This window comes from Mobula birostris, chromosome 23, assembly GCF_030028105.1.
Source record: "Mobula birostris isolate sMobBir1 chromosome 23, sMobBir1.hap1, whole genome shotgun sequence".
NCBI classification, from domain to species: Eukaryota; Metazoa; Chordata; class Chondrichthyes; order Myliobatiformes; family Myliobatidae; genus Mobula; species Mobula birostris.
In genome coordinates this window covers 56118355-56140454 of record NC_092392.1, presented here as the reverse complement: position 1 = coordinate 56140454, position 22100 = coordinate 56118355, and the positions used below count along the sequence as shown (strand labels likewise).

Sequence of the window (22100 nt, the reverse complement as noted above, 5' to 3'; positions counted from 1 at the left end):
GTTTAGGTGCAATTAATTTCACTGATTCGGGAAACTGGTCTCTAATAACTGGGATAGATTAATGGTTATAGTGTGAAAGATACAGCAGGGTTTAGTAATGTTCAGGCAAGGATAGTTTATGGGTAGTAAACAGTCAGCCCAAGTAAGAAGGGTCTTTTTAAAATGATCTTTGATGCGCATAGCTTCTCTTTTTAACAGTAGGGGACTGGAGCCAGTTAGTATAAGCAGATAAGGTAAGGAAGAATACAAAGAGTTCTCAGATGATACTTACTATTGGCCAGTTACTTGACTAAATCTGAAGTACTATTGGCCTTTAAATGTAGATTCTATTGGCTATTAGTACCGGTATTATCATTGTGTGATTGGTAATTGATCATGCAAATAAGGAATTCAAACATACAGAAGGTTACTAATTGGTCAGTATCTGTATCCAGCTAACCAATTCGGTATAAAAATGGGATTTTTTTTGCTCAGACTTCAGAGAAGTTTGGTGACAGGGGACCTCACTTTTCTCTTTGTGCACAAGTAAATAAAGTATGATTGAGGAACAAATGTGAGTTTTCAGAGTTCAGTTGCTCTATGACAACAGTAGCACCATGGAATTTACGTTGTAATAATTTGCAGTTGACTGTAAATTAGTGATTTTCATGATTAGATTATGAAGACACGTAGTCCCCTTTTATTGTCATTTAGTAAGGCATGTATTAAGAAATGGTACATTATTTCCTCCGGTGTGATATCACAAAACACAGGACAGACCAAGACTGAAAAAACTGACAAGACCACATAATTATAACATATAGTTACAACAGTGCAACAATACCATAACTTGATGAAGAAAGTTCGTAAGCACAGTAAAGTTCAAAGTTTCTCAAATGTCCCACATCTCACGCAGACGGGAGAAGGAAGAAAAACTCTCCCTGCCATGCCGACCACAGTCCGACTCTGAGTCATCCGAAACTCCTTCGCGGTCACCAAAAGCAGGCAAGGCAGGGGATTTTGAGGCCTACCCTCCGAAAGATTCCCGGTCACACAGTAACGACACCAGCGGACGGGCGTTTCAGAAATTTCTCCAGATGTTCCTCTGTGCTTTCACGTCCATTCTCCATCAAATCAGAATTGTCCACAGCCCCTATTTAACAGATACAACATCATTTTTCACCAGAGAGCTGCGCACGCATGTCGCACTGCCATCTTCTCCTCCCGCCTCTTTTAAGTGACTTACATTAATTTCTTGGCTCTCAATTCCTAATTGCATACATGCCTATAGATGAATAGGACTGAAAAGCCATATTGATTGTCACCAATCTTATTTAGTGATTGCCATGAGCCAGGATATGACTGTGGCATTCAATTTGGAGTTTCCTGGAACTGTTGCATTTTAATAAGCTTTCAACATGAACTGATCTTCCATTGTAGTCAAGAGCTCGTTCGACTTCTGTAGTCAAGATTGATAGTGAACGGATGAGAATGTAGGTAGAAAGTAGTGGAAAAACTAAGCAAGTCAGGCAGCATCTGTGGAAGGAGAAATAGTTAATACTTCTGGTCTAAGATTGTCCATGCATGTGGCCTAACCAGCATTTTCCAGCGTTTTCTATATCCATTTTAGATTTCCAGTGTCGTAGATTTTTGATCAGCAGACATTAATTCCAATTGGAAATCCTTATTTTTAGATTCTATAATCTATAGCCATGACCACACTTACACTGGAAGCCATTTATACAGACCACTGAACAACAGAAACCATTAGTTATGATTTGGAGCATGGCCTCCCATTGTGGTAACGTTGGAGGTGAAAATGAAATAAAGAGAAGGCAGGGCTGTGATTGATAGCTGATCACTCCTTAGCCAACTTGAAATCCACTCTGCTGATGCCCCTGTGTTGTAGACCTGTTGCCAAGATAGACACCTGTTTTATGATTAACTGGTTAACAAGAAGCTATTTGCTTCAATGGTGAACTAGTCTAGTTTGGAAATATGAACTCCAGTCACAAGAAAGAAATAGGTGCCTAGGGGTGGGTGTGCTTTCTGAAGTTTGCAGAACACAAAAGTGATCAGAATTGTGTAATCAATAGGATCCTTCACATGCACATGAACACTCACACTCAGTGGCTGCTTTATTAGGTACCTCCTGTATCCTGTCCACTCCAACGTTCAATATATGTGGTTAAGAAGGCGTACGTGTATTGGCCTTCATCAATCATGGAATTGAACTTAGGAGCCGAGAGGTAATGTTGCAGCTATATAGGACCCTGGTCAGACCCCACTTGGAGTACTGTGCTCAGTTCTAGTTGCCTCACTACAGAAAGGATGTGGAAACCATAGAAAGGGTGCAGAGGAGATTTACAAGGATGTTGCCTGGATTGGGGAGCATGCCTTTTGGGAATAGGTTGAGTGAACTCAACCTTTTCTCCTTGGAGCGACGGACGATGGGAGGTGACCTGACAGAGGTGTATAAGATGGTGAGAGGCATTGATTGTGTGGATAGTCAGAGGCTTTTTCCCAGGGCTGAAATGGTTGCCACAAGACGACACAAGTTTAAGGTGCTGGGGAGTAGGTACAGAGGAGATGTCAAGGGTAAGTTTTTTATACAGAGAGTGGTGAGTGCGTGGAGTGGGCTGCCAGCGATGGTGGTGGAGATGGATATGATAGGGTCTTTTAAGAGACTTTTGGATAGGTACATGGAGCTTAGAAAAATAGAGGGCTATAGGTAAGCCTAGTAATTTCTAAGGTATGGACATGTTTGGCCCAACCTTGTGGGCCGAAGGGCCTGTATTGTGCTGTAGGTTTTCTATGTTTCTATGTATATAGTGTGTTCAGAGATGTTCTTCTGCACACCACTGTTGTAGTGAGTGGTTATTTGAGTTACTGTCACCTTCCTCTGAGCTTGAACCAGTCTGGCCATTCTTCTCTGACTTCTCTTATTAACAAGGCATTTTTGCCCACAGAATGCTGCTCATTGGATTTTTTTTTTGTTTTTTTTTGCACCAGTCTTTGTAAATTCATGAGACTGTTGTGCATGAAACTCCCAGAAGATCAGCAGTTTCTGAGATACTCAAACAACTCTGTCTAGTACCAACAGTCTAAGTCACTTAGATGACATTTCTTCCCCATTCTGATATTTGGTCAGAGCAACAAGTCAACCTCTTGACAATGTCTGCATGCTTTTATGCATTGGGTTAGTGCCACATGACTGGCTGATTAGATATTTGCACGAACGAGCAGGTGCACAGATGTATCTAATAAAGTGGCCACTGAGTGAAAACTCAAACATTAGGTTTCTAAAGGAAATCCAGATAGGTTTTTCATCTATAATGAAATCTGTCCTCCAAAAATTGTTAATAGAAAGTAAAGAATGATTTGCACTCATGTATACTGGGGAAGTAATAACACAAGGTTGTCACAGTATCACCGCTGGTAGAGCTGCCTCATAGCTCCAGTGACCAGGTTCAATCCCGATTTCAGGTGCTGTCTATTGTGGACTTTATATGTTCTCCTTGTGACCACCTGGGTTTCTCGCAGGTGGTCCAGTTTCGTCCAAGAGATCTACATTCTGTAGGTCATTTGGCCACTGTGAATTACCTGACTGTAGGTGAGTGATAGACACTTGGGAGAATTGGAATGTGGAGAGAACAAAAAATGGATTTGTGCAAAAGGATAGTTAGGGGTGTGTGCAGACCTGGTGGGCTGAAGGGCCTTTTTTAGTGCTGTAAGAATACAGAACTTAGAACACGGAGAATACAATACATTACAGGTCCTTCGGCCCATGATGTGACAACCCTTTCTTTAACCTACTCCATCATCAATCTAACCCTTCCCTCCTACACAGCTGATAACCCTCCATTTTTCTTTCATCCATGTGCCACCTAAGAGTCTCTTAAATGTCCCTTTTGTATCAGCTCTACCTCCACCCACAGCATTGGGTCTGGGCACCTACCACTTTCGGTGCCAAAAACCTAACTCTGACATCTGCCCCAAGCTTTCCTCCGCTCACCTTATAAGGATGTCTTCTGGTATTAGCCATTGTAACCTTGGTAAAAAGTCACTGGGTCTCCACTCTCTCCATGCCTCTTAAAATCTTATACCCCTCTATCAAGTCATCTTTGATTCTCCTCTGCTCAAAAGAGAAAAGCCCTCTCTTTTCCCCTACTGTGCAAAGTGACTTAGGCACTTACGTGCAAAGCTCCTCTTACTGTACGCTGATATTTGCCTAGCATCAGACACACAGTTAATGACACAGGGGTTGTGTATTTTTGTGAATGGCCAGGGAAGTATGGAGCTTCTGGAAAGGTTGGGAGCGGGGAGGTTCAGGTCTTCCGTCATTAATTCAAAGCACAAGGTTGGGTAAGGAGATGTCCATTTTAAAAAGAACTGCAATACTCAGAACATTGGCTATTTATTCCCCTCCATAGATGCTGTTTGACCTGCAGAATTCCTCCAGTATCCTGTGTGTATTGCTCAAGACTTCCAGCATCAGCAGAATCTCTTTTGTCTCTGCAGTGGGTCTTGAGTTCCATTCACTGATCAAGTAAAGGCATCCGTTAGCCTTGCGAGACCATGGATCTGCACCTGGAAAGTCTTCACTCTCCAGGGTGCAGGCCTGGGCAAGGTTGTGTAGAAGACCAGCAGTAGCCCATGCCACAAGTCTCCCCTCTCCATGACACCGATGTTGTCCAAGGGAAGGGCATTTGGACCTATACAGCTTGGCACCAGTGTCGTCGCAGAGCAATGTGTGATTAAGTGCCTTGCTCAAGGACACAACACACGTTGCCTCGGCTGGGGCTCGAACTCATGACTTTCAGGTTGCTAGTCCAATGCCTTAACCACTTCGCCACGTGCCCACATTCACTGATCACAGCTGGGTTTATCCTCACCGTGAGCTCCATCACCAGTCACTAACCAGTGGATGAGCCACGGTATTATAAAGACATGGAGTCATGCAACATAGAAACAGATTCTTTGGCTCTCCATGTTCATACTGACCCCCAGTGACGTGTCTAAGGTATTGCAGGTACGGCACGTGTCCTGGGCGCCACCTGAAGTGGGGCGCCACTGAGCAGTTTCTAATAAAGTCAGACAAGCCATCCTTAGATACTGAAAAAAGAATTTTCTTCAGTTGTATGATCTGTCTTTGATTATCATGGGTGAGAAGCGTAAGAAGACCATGAAACATTTCTTCATGAAGAAGAAGGAAAGTGGAGCTGAAGGACGGAAGAGTCGAACGTTGGAGATGGAGGAAGCCAAGAAGTTGAGGAAGTTCTTCATGCCCTTCTTTGAAAAGCCCAGAACAAGTAATTCGTCACGTTCCATGGAGTCACCTGCACCTGCTACAAGTTTGTTAGAATCCGAAGGTGGATCAAGTACAAATGCGTCACAAGCCGAGGAAGAAGTCATGTCAGATAAATCGGAGTATGACGAGATTAAAGAGTGAGGCTGCCACAGAGAACGTGGACATGACAGGAGGGGAAGACGATGGTGGTGGTGGTGATGTTGAGTTATTGACGAGATTTTACCTGACGAGATTGAACCTGACGACACTGAACCTAGTGAACTGGATGGTGTCAAAGAGCCTCGAACTGTCATACCAGAAGTGATTGAACAGCATGACATTGAACTTCTGAACTTCGCCAGGGATACTGGAAAAGCAATTCTGCCTGACGTGTTGAGAACAGAAATAATAAAGCTGGGTTCAAAGTATTTCCAGAATAGTGAGGGGCCTTTCCTGCCAACAAGTAACTGCTCAATGAACAAAACTTGGTTCAAGAGGAAATTGGGAAATGGGCATGGTGAGGAAGTGACTTGCTCATGGCTGGTCTATTTCCCTTCCAAAAAGTCTACGTTTTGTATCTGTTGTGTTCTCTATTCCCGGTCAGACCATCAATCCTCATTGAAGCAGGAAAGTGGATTCAACCAGTGGAAATCACCTGAAAGAATTAGTGTTCATGAAAATGCCAAGAATCATCAGGAATGCTTCACACGGTAGAAAGAAATGGAAAGAAATTTAGCTGGAGACAGAGGAGTTGTTGATGCGGTATTTCAGTCACAGATTGAGAAGGGAAATAAGAAATGGCGTGATATCTTGACGAGAATCCTTCACTGCATAAAATTCCTTGCAAATCAGAACTTGCCAGGACACAGGGAGTCACTTCAGCTAGACGATGACTCCAATGTGGGAAATTTCCTTGGATTACTGAAACTACTGGCCATATTTGACCCTGTCATAAAAGAACACCTCACTCATTTGGAAATTCATCCTGGATCCACATCTTATCTTTCACTGGGTGTCCAGAACGAATTCATTTACATAATGGCATCCACTGTTCACCAGAGTTTACTGAGAAGCATTCGTAAAGCCAAGTACTATGGTTTCATGTTCGACTCAACTCCTGATCAGGCACACCGTGAGCAGATGTCAGAAGTAGTGAGGTATGTGGAAGTTGATTTTGAGAGGAAGACAGGCCATGTTAAAGAGTCCTTCCTTGGTTTTATCCAGATAAGCCAGAAGGATGCTGAGAGTTTGGTTGAAAACATCTTGAAACAGCTAGAGAAGGACGAAATGGAGCTACAAGATTGTCGGTCACAGTGCTATGACAACGCTGCTGTGATGGCTGGACACAGAAGTGGTGTTCATCAAAGAATAAGTGAGAAAAACAACCTGGCAGTGTTTGTGAATTGCGACAATCACTCACTCAACTTGGTGGATGTACAGCAGCCAAGCAGGATACAATGATGGTCACATTTTTTGGAACCATCGAAGCTCTCTATGTGTTTTTCTCTCGTTCAACACAGCGCTGGGAAAAACTCAAAAACGCCGTGCCTATGGTTGTTAAATCGGAGTTTGAAACCAGGTGGGGTGCAAGGACAGAAGCAGTGAAGCCTGTCAACAAGTACCTTGAGAAGATACTTCAAGTTCTCCAGGACATGATAGACAATGAAAACGAGACCAGTGAAACAAGAAGTGAAGCAAGGCAGCTGTACAACCGCATGTTGAGTTACAATTTTCTGACTTTGCTAGGATCTTGGAACAAAGTACTCATTCGCATTGACTGTATTCAAAAGAGGCTGCAGGGTCCTAGCATGAACTTCCACGATGCTGCCCTGGATTTGAAAGCCCTCCGAGATCATTTTTATGATGAAAGAGAAGTGTTGGTCAGTGAGTCACTCGAAGAAGGAGTCGGTCTCTGTCAAGAATGGAATATTGAAGTTGAAAGACGTCAGAGACGAAAGAAGCAAATGGCTGATGAGAACTCGAGAGATGCTGGGTTAACAGCTAAGGAGGAAATGGAAAGAGTCATGAAGGGAACACTCAGCTGTCTTCACAGAGAAATGGACGAAAGGTTCGCTCATTTGCACGACACTGACGCTGAGTTTGGGTTCCTTCTCGATGTCGAGGGACTGTGTTACGGCGCTGACAGTAACGACCTGAAGAAGAAGTGGGAAAATTTGGCCGAATTGTACAGCTCTGATGTTGATGGACAGCAGCTATATGAAGAAATGTTGAATTGCAGAATGTTGCTATCAAGGTGGGTCAACATGAAAATATCAAGACCTGAAGAGCTTCTTGAATTTATTGTTCAGTATGGAGTTGAGAGCGTCTTCCTCAATCTTCGCATTGCTATTCAGATAATGCTAACTATCGCAGTTTCCATCGCCAGCTGTGAGAGATCATTCAGCAAGTTAAAACTAATACTTTTGTATTTGAGAGCCTCCATGGGTCAAGGCAGACTCTGTGATCTTGCTCTGCTGACTGTAGAAAGAGAAGAAACTGAAAAAACTGACTTTGATCACATCATAGACCAATTTGCATCAGTGAAAGCAAGGAAGGTGCAGTTATAATTTTCATGTAGTGCCATAATTTATTAATTAAAAAATTAACGAGCTTGACTTGTATTTTTATGCTGATATTATGGTAAAGTTATCTAAAAGTTGGGTGTCAGATGTTTGGACAGGGGCGCAATTTCAGTGCTTGCCGTAGGCGCTGTTTTCCATAGATACGCCCCTGATGATCCTACACGAATCCTATTTACCTGTGTTAGATCCCTAGGCTTGTGATTCAGGCTGATTTAGGAAGAGCTTGTTTCTCTCAGCCGTCAGATTTGTGAATGTCCATAAACTACCTCACCAGCTTAGTTCTCTTTTTGCTCTACTTACTTATTTTATAATATATTTCTTATTGTAATTTATAGCATATTTATGTATTGCACTGTACTGCTGCCACGCAATGTATATCATGACATATTGTATATCAGTGGCAATAAAACTGAATCTGATTCTGAAATAATTGTTGAAATGCTTCTTAAAAATCTTGATATTGCCTGTGTCCACTACCTATTTTAGGATCCAATTCCCCCTCAGATCCCCTCTAAATCTCCTATTTCCTTATGTCCTCTTGTCTGAGTGACTTCCACCAAGGGGAAAAAGATATTACTATCTATCTTCCCCATCACGTTGTTAAGCTCTGTCAGAACACCCTCAACTGGGATTTGCCTGGTGGCCACTGATGGAATAACAGCTCTCTGCTGCTGCTCCTAACTTACTTACTTTTGTCTCCAACCTTTTGAAATACTACTATTAGACGGGTTGTTATATTACTATGACTACCAAAGCAGCTCTGGAAGCTATTATGGGCTCAATTCAAAAGCTTACTGAGGAGTTTCAACAGTTCAGAAAAGAAGCGTCGGTGGATTCACAACAAATCAGCTCTGAAATTAAACAAATAGGTACGAAATTAGATGATATTCAAGCAACTCTAACCGAGCATGATAAGAAGATAAAGGAACATGAAGAGGTTATTACCATACTGGACAAAGGAATGGATGATTTGCAACAGCTGTATGAAAAACAAACCAAGTCCAACGAAATACCGAGACGGAAGTTTATTGATTTGGAAAACAGAAGTAGGAGAAACAACTTACGAATCTTGGGACTTAAACAGCTAAAGGAAGCAGGTAATCCTAAAGAATTCTTTGCAAACCTTTTGATGGAATTATTCCCTGATATTATTAAGTCTCTGCCTTTGATTGATCGTGCTCACAGATCACCTATCTATGGGTCGACTTCAAAGTCAAAACCAAGGTCAGTCATTATATGTTTCCATGAATTTCAGATAAAGGACCGTCTGATTCTTGATGCCCGTGGAAAACGTGTGACTGACTACCAAGGTCAGAAGATTCATATTGTTGAAAATTCTTCATCAGAAGTTATGGCAGAACATGTTAAGTTTAAAAAAAGTTATAGCGGAGCTGTACAGTCAAAATTTTAAGCTTTCTCTTCGTTTTTCAGCTCGACTGAGAATCACAATGGAAGGTGGATCAGTTAAGTGGTTTTGTACAAAGGAGCAGGCGCAAGAATTCTTAGACCTCAAAAAATTGACTGTATACATATTTTGAATAGTGTTACGTAAACGGCAACAATGAATATCAATCGAGACAGGTTATATAAAAACAACCAAACATTCATTAAACACGTATAAACGATAAGGGAAAAAAAAAGGAAAACTTTAACCGGAGGTTAACAGATATGCAGCTGTTCACCAACTCCACTCGGCTTTGGTTTTTAAAGCGTTAAATGCGGAAACAGTTCTTAAAGCGATACAGTTAGATATAGTTCTTAAAGCGATAACTTCGAAAGTCCAACAGATGTACACGTTCAATTGGGAGAGACTTCTCTGGAGAAGGATTTCTTCATAGATGCACCTTTACTGCTGGTTCTGTCCACAGGACTCACGATGCTGAAAATAAACAGTTTAAATCGACTGACAAATTCCATTAGAGAGAGAGCAGCTTTTTGCATGAATTCCTTGCTCTTTCTGGCAAGAGTTATCTCGATGCAGGTACTCCTCCAACGAAGACTCAATAAGGTCGATTCTTTATTAAACTGCCAAACGATGCCGACTTCTCTCGATCCTTCGATAAATTCTTCACTCTCCCTTCAACTGTTGGAATTGAGTAAATTGGCACATCCAGCCACAAATTTCCAGTCCAAATAATATGGAATCTTTCAACAGAACGCACAACTGGTTTAAAAATGAAACTGCGTCACAAAAACAAATGCAACAGAAACGGAGGCACAGCACGTTCTACCTGGAAATCTACAAACTTAAAAACCAACTGCGTCACCTGGGTCAACCCTTATATATACTCACGGGGCACATGTCATCACGTGACCTCACATTGGCAGGAAAATCACATCAGGTGACCTCCAAAAGACCATTACAGCATTCTCACAAAAAAAAACAGATCTCCTTGAGCATGTAACAATAAATTAAAAATCTTGCAAAAACAGAAATACTATATATTTTAAAAAATGACTGTTTCCTATTTTTCAGTATGAATAGTTGCTCTATCTGTTTGATAAACCTGTCTAAGCTTGTCTTTTTACTGTATATTATTTAGTTTTGGTTGGAACAGTAAATAACCTTGAATTCTTTGGAGTGGTTCCAACAGGCTTTCTAAGGGGATGTTTTCAGTGAGGGTAGATAGCGGTTGTTCTTTGACCAATTTTCTCCCTTTGGGAGGAGGGAGGGGGATGGGGAGTTTTTTTTTTCTTGAAGCTGATGTGGGAATCTAGCCAATTCTGTTGCTTAGCTAATATATCTTAAGGTTTATTATTTGGGTTTAATATATATTTCTCTGATTGCTACTTTAACCTTTCTTATAAATAGTTTAAAAATGGATCAAAGTATTAATTTACTTAGTTTTAACATGAAAGGGCTAAATCACCCTGTGAAAAGAAATAAGATTTTTGCCTATATTATAAAACTTAAGGTACCAATTGTTTTTCTTCAAGAAGCCCATGTGCATAAGTGTGACAATTCATGCCTTTTTAATCGATGGAGCGGATCTCATTTTCATTCCTCGTTTCAGGCCAAAGCCAGAAGGGTTTTGATCCTTATAGATAATGAAGTTCCCTTTATTCAACATAAAGTAATTTCTGATACTAATGGGTATTTAGTTATAGTATCAGGGAAACTAACTAACAAACTATTGATATTTGCCAATGTGTATGCTCCGAATATAGATGACCCAGGTTTCTTTGAGCATTTTTTTTTTCATTTTTGCCAGATCTAAGTCTGTACTCATTGGTGATGGGTGGAGACTTTAATTGTTGCTTAGATCCAGCTTTAGATCATTCATCTTCTAAACTAGTGATACCAAATAAATCAGCTGTGTTCTTTAAATCTTTTTAAATGAAATGTGGTATTGTTGATGCTTGGCGTTTTTTTCATCCAGTAGACAAGGAATATTCATTTTTCTCCTATGTCCATCATACATATTCCAGGATTGATTTTTTTTATTGATAGCCAAATGATTTCATCAGTTCGATCCTGTGAATATAAAGAGATTGCGGTCTCAGATCATGCTCCTGTGCTCCTATCTTTAAATCTCCCTGGCCTTCTTCAAACAAATAGGTTTTGGCGATTTCATCTAACTTTGTTATCTGATAAAGATTTTTTAAAGTTTATGGAGAGACAAATTACTTTTTTTCTGAAGAGAATATGTTAGAGGAGACTTCTAGTCTTATCAGATGGAATGCCTTTAAGGTATATATTAGAGGACAAATTATTTCTTATACTGCAAGTATTAAGAAAAAAGCTAATAAAGAGAGAAGTGAATTAGCTAATCAGCTGAAACAATTAGACCAAGAGTATGCCTTGGCTCCAAAACCTGCCTTATATGAAAGAGGTGTTGAAACTAAAACTAAATATGATCTCCTTTTAACCTATCCAATTGAAACCCAACTCCTAAAAGTCAAATTAAAACACTCCATGATACCGGAATGTGTGGTATCCCTAGATGCTGAGAAAGCTTTCGACAGAGTTGAATGGAATTATTTATTTAAAAATTTAGAAAAATTCAATTTTGGACCCGTTTTCATTCAATGGATTAAATTACTTTATTTAGCTCCTTCTGCTAAGGTTATCACTAATTCTCACAACGCCAAACCATTTAAACTTCAACGTGGCACTAGACAAGGTTGTCCGTTGAGCCCTTTGCTTTTTGATCTGGCCTTAGAACCTTTAGCCATTGCCTTTCGAGAATCTAATGATATCACTGGTATTTTAAGGAAAGACACTATTCACAAAGTCTCGCTGTACGCTAATGATCTGCTGCTATTTATTTCTGATGTTGAGACTTCGTTACCCCATGTGCCTTCTTTACTCTTCTGTTTTAGCCAGTTCTCAGGTTATAAATTAAACATACATAAAAGTTACCTTTTTCCTTTGAATAATTTGATACCAACAAATTCTAACCTTCCTTTTAAAATTGTAAGAAACCAATTTACCTACTTAGGTGTAACAATCACCAAAAACTATAAGTGTCTATTTAAAGAAAATTTTCTTACCCTATTGAATCACATAAAAAGGATACTATCAAATTGGTTCGCCTCTTTCGTTATTACTGATTGGCCGAATTAATTCTATCAAAACGAATATATTACCTAAATTTATATATCTTTTTCAGGCATTGCCTGTTTTTATCCCTAAATCTTTTCTTGATTCTCTTGACTCTATTGTATCTTCTTATATATGGAAGAATAAGCATTCTAGATTAAATAAAATTCATCTTCAGAAAGATAAAAAGAATAGAGGATTAGCCTTACCAAACCTCAGATTTTATTATTGGGCAGTTAATATACGTAATCTTACATTTTGGATCTATTACATTAATTGTGAGGATTGCCCGAGTGGGTTTCTTTAGAAGCTAACTCTGTTAATAAATTTTCTATTATCTCTCTTCTTGGATCCTCACTTCCTTTGTTTCTCAGTAAGTTAACTGATAATCTGGTGCTTAAACACACTATGAGAATTTGGATACAATTCCGAAAATACTTTGGCTTATTGAGATTTTCTCTTTCGAGTCCCATTTTTTCTAATTTTTTTAAAACCTCTATGATTGATGTGGTTTTTAAAGAATGGGATAGATTAGGTAGTAAATACTTTCAGGACTTGTTTGTGGAGGGAAGTCTCTTTTCGTTTGAGCAGCTGTCAACTAAGTATAGTTTACCCAAAACTCATATTTTCCGATACCTACAAGTAAGAGATTTTTTACGGTCTCAAATAAGTACATTTCCTAAAAGTCCTGATAACAATCTACAATTTGTAAGTTTTAATTTGAAACCTTTTTATAATGAATCTGTATCTAATATTTATAATATGCTGTTGGGAATGAGAAGTATTCCTTTAGATAAAATTAAAAACCTTTGGAAACAAGATTTACAGACTTCAATTTCTGAGGAAACTTGGAATCAAATTTTTAAATTGATTAACACTTCATCGTTATGTGCCCGCCACTCCCTCCTACAATTTAGGGCCCATATGACCAAGGATAAGTTGTTTTGTTTTTATTTGGATATATCTCCGTATTGTGATAAATGTAATAATGGAGAAGCTTCACTCATTCATATGTTTTGGACATGCTCGAGTCTTGGAAAATATTGGAAAGAAGTATTTCAAACATTTTTGATACTTTTCAAAGTCAACTTTAAGCCTAATCCTTTGACCGCTTTATTTGGTATTGTTGGAGGAAAGGATATTATTTTGGAGTCAGCTAACTTGCATATTTTGGCTTTTATGTCTCTTATGGCCAGAAGGACGCTCTTGCTTCAATGGAAAGATGCGGCCTCTCCTTAACGCTCAATGGTTACGTGATGTGGTCAAGTTTAAATTTAGAGAAGATTCGATGTTCAATCTCTGAACCTAGCCAAGATTTTCAAACATTGTGGGGAACTTTTTTGAATTATTTTCAAAACCTTTAATTTGGTGTTAAAGCACAGATCATGACTAATAATTTTTTTTTTCTTTACCAAGCTTTGGTCTTGGTAGTGGGTTAGATTTTTTTTGGTATAACAAAATTACTATATTTCAATGTTACGAATTAATTAATCTATATGAATATAGGGTAAGGAGTCTTTATATGTGATTTGGTATAATATATTGATATATATATTTTTTGCTTGCACTCTGTATTCTTATATGTAAAATTAATAATAAGAATATTGGAAGGAGAACACCCTCAGCCCCTTCTGCTTCGGGGCAAACAAACCCAGTCTATCCAGTCTCCATGGTTACTGGGGGCAGGAATGAGTCAATTGGGCCTATTCCTCACAAGAGGGGAGAGTCCAAACACAAAGTAGGGGACCACACCCCCTCTCTACATTCCCCCTCGCATCCATGGGGGTTTTGTGTGCATCTGTACCATGGAGAGAGCTCTTTAGTTCTGACTCACTTCTCAGCAGACAGCATGGCAACGACACAACGTGGAAACCACAGTAGCACAGCATGTAGTGCGAAGCTATTACAGCTCGGGACATCAGAGTTCGGAGTTCAGTTCCAATGTCAGCTGTAAGAAGTCGGTACGTCCTCTGCTTGGAATGCGTGGGTTTCCTCCGGCTGCTCTGGTTTCCTCCCACAGTCCAAAGAGGCAGACGTACCAGTTAGTAGGTTAATTTGTCATTGTAAATTCTCCCGTGATTAGGCGATCGTTAAATCGGGGGTTGTTGAGCAATGTGACTCTAAGGACGGGAAGGACCCATTCTGCACTGTCTCTCAATAAATAAACAATCAAGTAAACCGCTACCCTACTCTGCCGCCCCGAAGGGCCGAAGAGCCTACTGTGCTGAACTGTTCGATGCTCGAAACGTTATTAGTAAAGTAAATAAATTTATTCATTATGAAATGACATACATGTCATCATATACAACCCTGAGATTCATTTCCTTGCAGGCGTTTATGTAGAACAAAGAAATACAATAGAATCAATGAAAAAATACACACAAACAAGACTGACAAACAACCAATGTGCAAAAGAAGACAAACTGTGCAAATACAAAAAAAAAATCAATAAGTGATACTGAAAACATGAGTTCTCACATTTTGGGTGCCACCGTTGCCAAGGACACATTGGATAGTGTCGAGAGAGAGAGAGTTCAAAAGCGTGTGTGGGCAGTTGACACATTTTGTGTACCACAGTTCCTGAGAAGACATTGGATTGTGCATGATTAGACAGTTGGTAAGATCCAATAAAAAGAAGTTAGGTTTAAGCAGAACAGACATTTTGGGAGCAGCCATTGTGTGAGTGGGACAGTGTAAGAGTGGGAACTGAGGCTTTAGCTCATTGAGGCTTCGGCAAGGAGAGGCATAGGCCATAGTTAGATTTTAGTTTGTTCTTTATTCTTTCTTTCTTATTTCATACTTAGAGTAGTGGGGATGCCAGGCAGGATAGTGAAATGTACCTTTTGTGAGATGTAGGAATGCAGGGAGATCTCCAATGTCCTGATGACTGTATCTGCAATAAGTGCATCCAGTTGCAGCTTCTAATAGACTGTGTTAAAGAGTCGGAGCTGGAACTGGATGAACTCTGGATCATTTGGGAGGCTGAGGGGTTGATAGACAGGACATACAGGGAGGTAGTTACACCCAAGGTGCAGACGCAGGTGACCGTCAGGTGGGGGCAGAAGGGATAGGTGACTACCGCAGGGTACCCCGTGGCCATTCCCCTCAGCAACAGGTATACTGCTTTGGATACTATTGGGGGAGGGGTGACCTAGCAGAGGAAATTCACAGCAGTCAGATCTCTGGCACTGAATTTGGCTCTGTGGCTCAGAAATGAAGGGCAGAGAAGAGGCAAGCTGTAGTGAAGAGAATTTGTTTGTTAGGGGACCAGAAAGGAGGCTCTGTGGATGAGAACAAAGTTTCTTTATGGCATGTGCCTTTCTGGATGTGAGGGTCAGGGACACCTCAGATCGTGTCCACAGCATTCTCAAGTAGAAGGGTGAGCAGTGGAAAGGTTTGCTGGTGCTGCACGGGGTGGTTTAAACTAGAGTTGCAGGGGGATGGGAACCAGAGCACCAGACCAGGTAGTGGAGTGGTCAGAGGGAAAGATGTTAAGCCTATGTTCAAAGTCAGGAATCAAAAACTTGAGCATGGTGGGACTAATGTTCTGACTTACGTATATTTCAGTGCAAGCAGTATTATAGGAGAGGAGGATGAACTTAGGGCATGGATCAACACGTTGAATTATGACATTGTAGCCATTAGTGAGACTTGGTTGCCGGAGGTGCAGGACTGGCAGCTCAATGTTCCAGGGTTCTGTTGTTTTAGACATGACAGAGTGGGAGGGACTAAAGGAGAAGTGGTGACATTACTAGCTAGGGAAAATGTCATGGCAGTGCTCAGACAGGACAGACTGGAGAGCTCATCTAGTGAGGTTTTTTGGGTAGAATTGAGGACTAAGAAGGGTATGATCACATTATTGGGATTATACTATAGACCACCCAAAAGTCTGTGGGATTTAGAGGAGCAAATTTGTAGAGACATCACAGACTGTTGCAAGAAACATAGAGTTGTGATAGGAGGTGATTTTAACTTTCCACATATTGGCTGGGAATCCCATACTGTAAGAGGGAGTTTGTCAAATATGTTCAGGAAAGTTTCCTTAATCAGTGCATAGAAGTCCCAACTAGAGAGAGTGTGATACTAGATCTCCTATTAGGGAATGAGACAGGGCAGGTGACAGGAGTTTATGAAAGGGAACACTGTATCTCGCCATTATAACCATTAGTTCAAGGTAATTATGGAAAAAAGATACATCTAATCTGGGGTTAAGATTCTAAATTGGAAGAAGGCCAATTCTGATGGTATCAGAAGGAATCTGGCAAATGTAGATTGGGACAGGTTATTTACCTTGTAAGACAAAGAAGTGCATAACAAATATAGGCAGATTGGAACAAATAAGGGACTTGAGGAGTACAGGAAATGCCTGTTTCTATACTATAAATTCAATGCAACATTTCACATCCAAACTTTCAAAATAATTGGAGCTGAATTTACTTCTTTCCCAACTTTGTGCTTTTCAGGCCTCAGACCTTGACATCGAAATGGCTAAAACTTTAGCAGAGAAACCAGACATTAACCACCTGGCTTTTGGCACGGCGTTCACTGATCACATGCTTGTGATTCACTGGACATTATCTGGAGGCTGGGAGAGACCACGGATTCAACCCATGCAGAACTTCTCGCTGCACCCTGCGTTATCGGCCCTCCAGTATTCTGTGCAGGTAAGCTGGCGGAGAGGAATTTGGCTTTGGTTGGTTCAAATGGAGTGCACAAGTATGGTGAGGTACTGTTACAATGAAAGACTGGCTTGAAGCATCACCACAGGCAGGTAGATACAGACACACAGAAAACATAAATTATCCAAGACAATGAGGAAAGGGACTGTGCAAAATAAGCTATTAATGCAAAAGCCACAATCAGAGATAAATTCAAGGTAGCACAAGGAGTGGTCCACAGTGTTCTGTTGCTGAAGTACTGTAGGATAGGGTTAAGCAGGTCAGTTCAAGAACCTGTTGTTTGCAGTAAAGTAGCTGTTCCTGAACCTGGAGGTGCGAGACCTCAAGCTTCTCTACATCCTGCCCAATGGCAGCAGCAAGAAGAGGACATGACCCAAATAGTGAGCTTCCTTGATGATTGATGCCGCCTTCTTGATGCAGCACCTCCTGCAGACGCTGTCAGTGGTGGGGTGGGTGGTGCCTGTGACGGACTGGGCTTAGTGTGCGTTGCCCACTAATCTCTGCAGTCTCTTCTGTTCCTGCGTGTTGGAATTGCCGTATTAGGCAATGGTGCAACCAGTCAGGATAGTTTCAACAGTGCATCTGTCGAAGTTTGTTAGAGGACGTGGGACCTCGCTGTTCAGTTGATAGCACTCTTTGTCCCTGAATGAGAAAGTGGTAGATTTGCATCACTGAGGGGACATTATCCAGTCTAGCAATACAATGTAATACTGAGGGAGCCAGCAATGCTGTTGTTCAGGTGAGACATTAAACTGAGGCATCATTGGACCTACTGAGGTGTTTGAAAATGATTCCTTGGCAGATTAGATAACTGAGCAGATCGCTTAGTCATATCACTGCTGCTTGTGGGGTCTTGCTGCATATAAAGTGAATCACTGACGGTTGTAGATATGCTTGGAGACAAGTGACCATCTCTGACTATTAATCTCACACTTATACCGATTCTGCATGATTTTTCCCAAACTCCAGTCAACTGCCCCCTACATTCGACCCCTCTCCTGTATGCTAGTGACAATCTCTGGTGTGTGGTTGCACATCTGTGGGATGTGGGAGAAATCCGAAGTTTTCTCGGAAGCCCATGTGGTCGTGGGGAGAGCCTGCAGACTCCACACAGAGAGCACCGGAGGTCAGGATCTAACCTGGGTTTCTGGCTTCAAGAAGCAGTTGCTAGCTGCTCCAGTTTCCCCTCCCTACCCCCCCCCCCACAAATGTCTTCTCTTGGGTAACTGTTCCTTTGAACTTAGTAACTACCCCTATGAAAATACACATCCAGCTTGTCAGCATCATACAGTAGAGAGCAAAAAGACTAAATAAACTCATCAAAAGGCTGGATCCGTCCTTGGCTACAACCCAGACTCTTTTGAGTTAGTGGTGGAGAGGAGGTCACGAAACAAATTGTTAACCATTATGGACAATCAGGCACATCCTCTCCATGACCTGCTGAATAGGCAGTGGAGCACCCTTTCAAACAGGCTCATTCAGCTTCGCTGTCACATGAATCGTTACAGAAAATCATTCCTACCAAATGCAATAAGCAAGTACAGCAGTTCGTCTCTGTGCGACAGGAGAACACACATCATAGTACAGTGTTCTCTTTTATTATTTCGTACATTATTAATGCACAGTATTGCACATTGGTAAATTATTGTTTATATTATTATTCTATACTTTATTAGCGTGGACACGTGGCCAAGTAGTTAAGGCATTGGACTAGCGACCTGAAGGTCGCTAGTTCGAGCCTCAGCTGAGGCAGCGTGTTGTGTCCTTGATCAAGGCACTTAACCACACATTGCTCTGCAACGACACTGGTGCCAAGCTGTATCGGTTCTAATGCCCTTCCCTTGGACAACATTGGTGTCGTGGAGCGGGGAGACTTGCAGCATGGGCAACTGCTGGTCTTCCATACAACCTTGCCCAGGCCTGCGCCCTGGAGAGTGAAGACTTTCCAGGCACAGATCCATGGTCTCGCAACACTAACAGATGCCTAAAAAATACTTTATTATTAGTTAGTATTATTATTGTATTTATTATTTTAATGTATTATTATTGCTAAGTGTGTTTTTAAATGTTGCTGTTGTAACAAAATAATTTCACACTCGGGATCAATAAGGTACTTATTATTATTATTATTATTTGGAGAGAAACAGATTCTCTTCAAGGCAAGTGGCACATGCAGGTTCCATTAATATTTTGGGATTGGGGCATTACGGGTGTTTAGACCATCACAGGCATAAGACATAGGAGCAGAATTAGATCAAACCTGCTCTGGCCTTCCATCATGATTGATTTATTTTCCCATTCTCCTGCCTTCTCTCCGCAACCTTTGACACCGTAACCAGTCCTGGAATGGTGCGGCTAAGCAGCCTTCTGGAACCACTGCATTCCTGGTGAATGAGCTCTCATGGTGATCTCGGTGCTCGAGTTCCAGCAGTTAGACCCAGCGACAGTGAAGGACTGGTGAGAGACTTGCAAGTCAGCATGTCTGTGACTTGGAGGGGAACTGTCAGGTGCTGGCGCTCCTCTTCACTCACTGCCAGGATAACAATGAGATGGATGGGTGCTTTGTATTGGTGCAGGGTGATTATAAGTGATGGGATTTCAGATCCCTCAGCTACTCCCCTCTAAGGCTACGTCCACACTAGACCGGATAATTTTGAAAATGCCGGTTTCGCGTGAAAACGATAGGCGTCCACACCAGGTGTTTTTGAAAATACCTCTGTCCACATTAAAACGGGTACTTGGGCGAATCTCCTCCTACTAGGCATGCGCAGGACACATCTACAGAAAAGAAGCGGAGAGGAAACGGTATACTTGGTGCACGTTTGTCCGGTTACAGACTACAAAACCTTAAAAGGAAATTGCCGAAGGACAGACAGCTGTTGGCTCTTGCGCAGGAGGACTTAAAACTAAAAAAACAAATACTGGAGCGTACGGAGGCAGCCGACAGGGAGTTCACGGACAGTGCGACCCGGCTGACGATGAACTTTGAAAAACTGACTAACTCTGTTGCAGAGGGATCTGCAATGATGAGGAATATGATGGCTCCCCCCCAGTACTTTTCACCGCCACAACACCAGCTTCACAGCCACTACAATAGCTACGCATACGGACACACAAACCCCACTCCCACAGAGGGGTCACCCTAGAAACATTTCCTACAGCCATAGTCTCTTCACCGATGAAAGGGACGACAGGTTTTTTAAAAACTCCGGTTACCTGTACACACTACACCGCCCAGCTGGCGTTTTCAGATTTAAACACTCTGGAGAGCGTTTTAGAAAAGCTCTGTTTTCGGGGGAGGAAAACACCGTTTCAGTGTGGATGGAGGGTCAAAACGAAGAGAAAAAGCTTTGGTTACAGATTTATCCAGACTAGTGTGGTTTAATTCATCCTGAGCCAGTCAGCAGATGGTTTAAAAAGCATTTTGCATCATTTAGGGCTTTGAATCTAGGAGCTAGGACACTATGTTGCTGTGATAAGACTGAACTTGGAGAACCGTGTACAGTTTTGATCACCAATTATAGAAAAGCGGTGGTCAGACTGGAGAGTGTGCCGAGATTTACAAGGACGTTGCCAAGACTAGGGGCAGTGAGTTATAGCAAGGGGTTGACCAGGTATGGTCTTTATTCCTTGGAACATAGCAGGATGAGAGGCAACTGTTTAAAATTATGAGAAGCACAGATAAAGTGGATGATAACACGGCAGGGGGCAGAGGTTTAGAAGGGGACTGCTGAGTAACAGTTTCACGCAGAGTTTGGTGAGCATAAGGAATGAGCTGCCGGAGTGTTTGAAGAAGTACAGCAGTATCATTTAAAAAGCACTTGGATAGGCACATGGAGGGGCAGGGCTTGAAAGGATAGGAGCCAAATGCAGGACCTTGAATTAGCTGGGTGGGCACTGTGGTTAGCATGAACCAGTTGGGCTGAAGAGCCTGCATTCCTGCTGTATTGCTACAAGGCTCTACGACTCGAAATGGATTACTGGGCAGTTGTGCAGGCAAATTCTTGATCTCTCCACTCACACACGAGGATTTGATATACTGTGCTTGCTGCATCCTCTAGTGGTTGTTAGCAGGTAGAACAAGGGTGCTGCTCTCGTGAAAGAAAGTATTGGTATTGAAGCAGGGCTTTTCACAACCTTGCGATCTCCCGAAGCAGCCTGTAAACTGTAGGCCTTGGCCTGTTGTGCTGTTGATAGGGTGGCAGCCAGACTCTACACGGCAAGACACCACAGCATATCCGAGCCGATGGTTAACTCGCTTCCAGCAATCAGGGAAAAATCGGAAATCAAAATCAGGTGAATTCTCACTGACAATCGCCATGAAAATTGTTGATTTGTGACAGCAGTAAAGTACAAGACATAAAATTACTGCGAGTTACAAAAATAAACTAGTAAGTCGTGCAAGATTGGAAGAATGCGGTGGTGTTCATGGACCGGTCAGAAATCTGATGGCAGAGGGGAAGAAGCTGTAGCTAAAATGTGAAGTGTGGCTCTTCATATCACATGAACACACGTCGATCTGTTCAGACCATCGGTCCTCTCTTCGTACTGCAGCACGTCATACGTCATCTCCCCTGGTATATATGTCAGGATTCTGTCCATCGATTTCAGTGCATCCTTCAACTTCCGGGCACTTCCAGTAAGGTGGCATATTGGATCGCAGTGGCTTCTATGGGGACAACTGAAGATGTTGTGGTCTTTTTCAAATGTATTTGTTACGATTCCAAGACACTGCTGGATACTAGGAGCTTAAAGTACCGCAGGTCTACCCCGTCAGTGAGTTGCTCTTTGGCCTGGTACAGACGGAGCTGGACTAGGTTTGGTTCATGCTGCTTGCTGCCTGTGTCAGAGAGGCATCAGAGGGGTCGGTGCGTGAAGATGGTGTGCAAACTTAACAGCGAGTGATGGTCTTAGCCGCTTTTCTTGTGATTGTAACACCCTTTTGGACGTCATTAATGTGGAATGCTGCAAGTCCGATTCAAGCCGCAGTGCCACCTGTTTACAGCCGCCCATGAGAGATGTGCCAA

At 41.8% G+C, this 22100-nt stretch overlaps 1 protein-coding gene across 1 annotated transcript in view; it reads left to right on the top strand.

The window, feature by feature from the left end:
* The window catches only part of LOC140186649 (branched-chain-amino-acid aminotransferase, cytosolic-like), a 114527-nt gene that overhangs the window by 35555 nt on the left and 56872 nt on the right, over positions 1-22100 (top strand). Inside the window, exon 3 of the mRNA XM_072241047.1 lies at positions 16858-17058. Within this exon, the coding sequence (XP_072097148.1) occupies positions 16858-17058 (201 nt within the window). The remainder of the gene's footprint in view (positions 1-16857; positions 17059-22100) is intronic.